Below are 6,620 nucleotides of genomic sequence, written 5' to 3'. Positions count from 1 at the left end.
TATATATATATATATATATATATAGAATTTCAGTGTAATAGATTTTTTTTTCAGTAAATGATTTTAGTTTTGTTTATAATTTTCTCTAATGAGTCTGACGCTTTTTATTTGGCTTTAAGGTAAAGGAAATCCAAAATCCAGAGTCTCAAAATTAGATTTAAAAAAAAGTTTTTCGGATATTTTATATTTACTTGCTTTTAAGGGTTTGTTTACTTCTTGATAGATTTCTGTTGGTCACACGTGTGTTTATTATTTTCTCTTACTCCACAGATGTATCTGCTTAGTTTTCTCCCATTATAGGGACAGTTTATCTGTAATAAATTGGCTGAAAGAAATTCAGATTTTATACCGTATATAGGTAATATAACTAAAGATAGGAGTGTTTTTTTTCCTGTAGAGTTAAATTTGAAAAACAATAATGTTTTAAATACAACTTTAAAATAAATGGTCTAGTTTCAATCCACGATGTCCAAATAATAAAAATGATCCAACACTTCTTTTGTTCATTTACAGATTAGCTCAGGCCTTTTTGCTCTTGTATAAATCTAGATTTTTTTGTTATAAAATGTCACTCAGGCTCCTCGTTTTCTGTTCGCTTTTAGGCAACGAAACGAGTCCAGAGAGTTTCCTTTTGCACAACGCGCTGGCCAGAAAGCCCAAACGAATCCGGACAGCTTTTTCTCCATCGCAGCTCCTGCGGCTCGAACACGCGTTCGAGAAAAACCATTATGTGGTTGGAGCGGAGAGGAAGCAGCTCGCACACAGCCTTAGCCTCACAGAAACTCAGGTAAGAAAGAAAGAAAAATGCTTAATGTGATGAACTCCGCCATGATTTTAGGAAACTGCTTTTAATTTAACTGCGTGTTTTTGCGTGTGAGTGGGAGGGTGTGTGTGTGACAATCGTTCCAAACATGCAACTTTTTGTCAAGTTTATTTATCCATGTCTCACCTGATTGCTGATGGAGATCATATGAGATGTTTATTATTATTTTCTCTAGTGTGCCACCGTGCGCCATGATGGTTTTTTTAGTTATTAGATTTTACCGAGACTCCATATTTACGCACGGATGTAAATATGTCTGTTGACATTTAAAAAAGAAGAATTTTAAACAATCATTCTCCAAATTGTTTCTGCAAACCGGGGTCCATAAATGCGTGTTGTCAAATGAATACAGAGATGGGGGGGCTCTCAGGCGGTCATTGTAGGCCCTAACCTCATTTCAGTTGGGTTTGGATTACTTTGTTTTGGGGAGATGGAGGGGGGGATAGAGGAGAGAATGTTGCCTTTCAAAATGGAGGGCAAATTAAGCAGTTAACCATTTTATTGGATAGTGGACACAAAGAGCGAAGCGCTGCCATGTTTAAGCCGCTGTTTGAGCCCATCAGGCCGCCGTCTTTTGTCCACTGGAGCTGAGGGGAGAAATGAAGCGTCACCTCCTTCAATTAGCCCTCTGAAGGTTTATTAAACGCACCTCAGCGGCCATTTAGGAGCGACAAAGCAAAGCAGCGGATCATTTATCGATTTAGATGTCTGTATTGATTATTCACAAATCCATTTAGAGGGAGTGTGTGAGCAGCTGATAATAGGCCCTTTATTTTTTTATTTTTTATTTTTTGAGAAATAAATGTTTCTTTAAAGAGTATCTATATTTTTTTGTTTACTTAACTCTTTTTTAAAATAATTATTTAATCTAAGCTTGCATTTTTTTTTCTCTTTGCGCCTCTTTACGCATGTTTGTGTTTCCTGCTCCCCTTTTTACGCACGGACCAATCTCAGCTTTATCTGCTGACACTGATCCGGCTTGTTTTCTTTTCTCTCCCTTCTGTCCTTTTCCTCCTCAGGTAAAAGTGTGGTTTCAGAACCGGAGGACGAAGTTCAAGCGGCAGAAGTTGGAGGAGGAGGGTTCGGAGTCTCAGCAGAAGAAAAAAGGCTCGCATCATATAAACCGCTGGAGACTGGCGACCAAACAGGCGAGCCCGGAGGAAATTGATGTCACCTCGGACGATTAAAAAAAAAGGGAAAGAAATATCCAAATGGGACTGACTTTCTCAGAACTGTCTGAATGAAGGAGGAAAGGATACAGGATGCGGGGCAGAGACTGGAAGGGGATCGGATGGAGAGAGGAACCGAGGCTGAGGCTGGTCCTGCTGCACGGAGCGGCTCTATTTGGTCCAAGAATCAGCCTCTCAGTCCGTCTACCTGAACCCACCCCCGCTCCACCACTACCAACCCTCACACCTCCACATAATTATCATTTTTATCCAATTCTTATTGGACGTTTGCACTTCAGAAGATTTTTTTTTCACACTCAAGAAACCAAAACACCAAACTGCTTTATTATTTTTTTTTGTAAAACTTTAAATGCATGGTTTAATATTCCCCCCCGTAGTTCTTTTAATTTGACTAAAGAGGGAAAAAAATAAGAAAAATAATTTTCTTTTTTTGTTTTTTTAACTATTTTCCAACAGAGAGATGTCGTGCTTCTTCCTTTCTACAAAGTGTGCAGTCTTTACTTAATGATTCTCGTGTAAAAGTGATTGTGAAAACATATGAAGTAGCGGTGTTTTCTTTTTTTTTCCAGACAGAAAAAAAACCAAACAAAATTTTTAATTATTTTTCTCTAAAAGATGAATCAGAGCGTAGAAGTGAAAAAGGAAGATATCAGGACGTTCCTTCAACCCAAAGCTTTACCAATACCGTGTCGCTCTGCAGCCTGCAGCAGGACTCTCAGTGAAGGACTAAAAAAAAAAAAAACAGAAAGGGAAAGGGAAAAAAACAAACAAACTTCAGGCACTGAACGTATTCCATGTACAGAAATGCTACAAAAATTCCTGTTTCTGTTCCCCTTTTACAGAATGTAAATATTTTTTGTGTTTGTGTTAAGTTTGCTACAATTTTAACACAAAGTATACTTCCAAGAAGTATGTAATTGTCAATATTTTGTCAATAAAGTTTTATCAGTATGTTGCGCGTAGAATTGGAGGACTTTTAATTAAACCGCGCAGCCGCAGGTGAGGCCTCCGATCAGGAAGTCGGGAAAAATGCGCAATAAATTTGGCGCAGACCTTTTTTTTCCACATCTTTGGAGCAAGGAAGCTGACCGACCGACTGCGCTGGTTTTATTTTTCGGGAGCGGCTGCAGAGTCCGCTTCGCTGCAGCTACAAAGAGGCCCCCTGTGCAAGGCTTTTGTGGAAGTGCAAATCAGTTTGGGCAATTATCATGCGGGTAATATGAGGGGGGAAAGGGGATGCATTGCCCAGTGGTCCACTTTAATCTCTTAATCCACGGATCCGAAGAGGAGGGGTGGGTTGGAGGAGGGGGGGGGCGGCTGGCTTGGACATAATTTAGTACAATCTGACGACGCGATAAGGGAAGGTTGCAATGCGCCGCAAAATGGGATCTTTGTCTGAAAAAGTCTCCTATCAGGACTGCTGCCTGGGACTCAACTGGAAGCTTTCTTTTTCATTTGCTAAAGCAAGAAAATGTTCATATAAATTAAACAAAACTAAAATCAGGTTTAAAAATATATAAAAAAGCCGGATTATCAGATTTCTTTCCTTATTTTTTAGGGAAAACAAAGTTTAAAGTTTTAATGTTTTGCGTAATTGTTTCATAAATAGAAACGAGTCGCTTTTTATGCTTTGGATTTTTTTTTTAGGGACATAAAAGGAAATTCTTAAACGGCCAAAAAGATTATAACAGCAATAAAAATCTAGAGAGAGAACACCATTAGCTTTAGAGAGAGGAAAAAAAAAAACTAAAAGCTTTATTACAAACCCAGCTTTGAAATAGGGGGGATTAGAGGACTGAAAGGGTCCCACAATAGTTAGAAGAAAAGGTTTCATGCTAATGAGGTTAATGCCCTTTGTATCTCCGGACTCCACAACTTCATTACTCCTATCTCGGGCAACACGGAGCGGCTCAGAGCCTCACAATCCACTCGAGCTTTTCCCCACCCTGCCTATAAAGAAGGATTTGATAGCAGTCCTGTTCAAACTAGATAATTATATCTTTTCAAGTTGGAATTAAGATAAAGAAAGTGCAGTGGAGGCGGTGAGCCTTGATCCGCCGCAAACAAATTTGGCGCACAGCCCCCCTCCCCATCACCTTTGTGCGCCTGTTTGGACACACGGGACCCAGGATAGAGTCCTCATTAGATGGAGTCTGCTCAAATTTGATTAAACATATCTGATTCTCACCTGTTTTTTTTTTAATTAGGAGGCAGTTGATGAAAAAATAGCAAATTCTGAAGCTATTTTCACTTATTTTTATGTTTTCTAACCTTATATTTAAATGGGGAGAAAATATATATTTTAAGGTGATGAAATATTTCAGTTTGTTTAAACTAAAATGGCGACAAATATCTACAGTTCATGAAAACTTAAAAACAAATCAAAATGAAGAGAAAAATCTAAAGTTTAACATGTTTTTAGGGAAACTACACTGGAAAATTTTCTTAATTTAAGTGTATTTATTCATAATTTGAGTAGCTAAATGAGATAGTTTGCCAATGGAATTAGTATTTTTACTCTTAAATTAAGATAATTAGATAATATGCACTTGAATGCAATTGTGTTTTCTTATTTTAAGTGTAAATTGTTTTGTTTTATTAGCAAAATGTCTCTTTTACCTCCTGAATACAACAACAAACGCGCTTATATTAAGAAAAAATTACTTATCTAGTTTTGATTTTTTTTTTTTAACGGGGTTAAGATGAATCCAAGCAAACTTCAACTCAAGGAAACTCCTCAAAATAAGAATAAAAATAGAAAAGTTTTTACCAAGAATAATAAAAATAAAAAACTGGAATCAATATAAAACATTTTTTTATTTCTAAATGTCCAAATAGGGACCAAGAAAAATCTATAATGTACCTTTTCCATCTCCCGAGTTTTATATTATTTTCTCTCCAATTTAAGCTTCAATCTACAGTAATAATTAAACAATACAGAAATCAGTCATTTTGAGTTATTTATATAAAATAAATGTTTTTATTTTTTATTCCAAAAGTGGGTTCCAAGTTCTAACCCATCAAATAACAACAAAAACAATAAATCATACCATGTTTTTATTTTAAATGTCTAGTCAGGATAAGTCACTTTTTTAATTTACGGAAATTCTTTTTCTTTTTTAAATAAGCTTAATACATATAAAAGAGGTTTTTATTGATAGGGTTGCGTAAATTTTTAATTCTTGAACGTTTTTTACTCTTAAAAAAATAAATAAATAGAGATCAGGAAATGTTTTATTTCTTTGAGCGTAATTCTGGTATAAAAAATGAAATATGGAGCAGAAATGAAAGTGGAGTTTTTTAGTGGAGGTCCCACTCCCACGGGCTCGACCTTTGGTGATCCTTAACTCCCCGCACAGCATCCCGGTTTTATCCCCTCATCACCTCACCTCCTTTGGACATTTTGGAGCTGAAAAAGGCCCGCTGCATTAAACATTTAGTCCGCCATGTGAAATGATTATCCGTTCCAGAAAAGAGTAGTCGGGTCCTATCAAGTGACCCCACTGACCCAAAACCTCTAATCTGCAATTAGTAGGTATAATTACGTCCGCTGACACTGCTAATGTGAATAGTAGCCAAAGGAGGAATATAGGCGGAAGACAGAGCTGGTATCAGAGCTGGAAGTCAATAATTGATCGAGGTGAAGTCGCTTTAAGATCGGAGAAGTGGTTTTTCAAAGGCTGGCTTTAGGGACTTTAGTCAACATGCGCTCCATGGAGCGAACCTTTCTGGTTTTATCCCACTGATCCCATCAGTTAGGGGATCTAATTGAAGGGTGGCACCTGCAGGCCGGCCTGTCACCATCACAAAGACACGTCAGGTCTAACCTGATCTGTCCTGTTTCACAAATTGTCTCTGAAATAGATCCATGAAAGGGGAGATTCCTCCCCATACAGCTCCTCTGGCCCTGACATAAGGTGCAGCGACAAATATACAAGCCTAATGAGCAATTACCGTCCAATCACTCTCCAAATAGCTTACATAATAATGAATTAAACATCGCAGCTTCGGATTCAGTTTCCCCCTCTTTATTATTAACAACGCAGGGAGGGGCGCCGGAGGCTGCGCGATGCGCGCTCATGATTATGTTTTCCAAACGCAGCAACTTCTTCCACTTTAACATCGGCTGCAGTCAGCACTTATAAGAAACTCTGCCTGACACGAACTCATCTGCGCAGATGCGAAACGGCACATAGATGGATGTAGTATCTGTTTATTCCATGTTGGATTAGCAGGAATTCCCAATTTAAATGCGCGAGGACGAGGCGTTTTACGCACGGCGGCCTGCTGCGTTCAATGACCTGGAAAAAAATAAGTAGAGGTTAATTTAATGTGTTTAACAGCAAATCAGAACAAAAATACAAGTAAATGAGTAAAACTGAAGCATGTTATTCAAAAAAATAAACAATTAATTGCTGATTTATTTACAGTCTTTGGCTAAAACATGTTCAGCTTCAGTGTTTTCAGTCCTGCTTTGAACCAGCAGCTGCTGGACATTTTATTTTCAGGGAGATGGTTTTAAAGCTGAAACAAAACATCTTCTTCTGTTGTGGTTCTGGAGACTCTGAGGGGTCATAAAGTGTTCATACCAGACGTGCAACTCTGAG

General features: G+C 37.9%; 1 protein-coding gene across 1 annotated transcript in view; it reads left to right on the top strand.

Annotated features, from left to right (window-relative positions):
- The window catches only part of emx2 (empty spiracles homeobox 2), a 3,099-nt gene extending 1,082 nt beyond the window's left edge, over positions 1–2,017 (top strand). Inside the window, exons 2-3 of the mRNA XM_015380016.1 lie at positions 603–787; positions 1,843–2,017. Coding sequence (XP_015235502.1) covers positions 603–787; positions 1,843–2,010 — 353 coding nt within the window. The 3' untranslated portion in view covers positions 2,011–2,017. The remainder of the gene's footprint in view (positions 1–602; positions 788–1,842) is intronic.
- The last annotated feature ends 4,603 nt before the right edge of the window (positions 2,018–6,620 follow it).

Source organism: Cyprinodon variegatus, unplaced genomic scaffold (genome assembly GCF_000732505.1).
Source record: "Cyprinodon variegatus isolate N-32 unplaced genomic scaffold, C_variegatus-1.0 Scaffold11, whole genome shotgun sequence".
Lineage (NCBI taxonomy): Eukaryota > Metazoa > Chordata > Actinopteri > Cyprinodontiformes > Cyprinodontidae > Cyprinodon > Cyprinodon variegatus.
The sequence above is the reverse complement of the archived record's forward strand: the minus strand, read 5'-3'. Positions and strand labels throughout refer to the sequence as shown.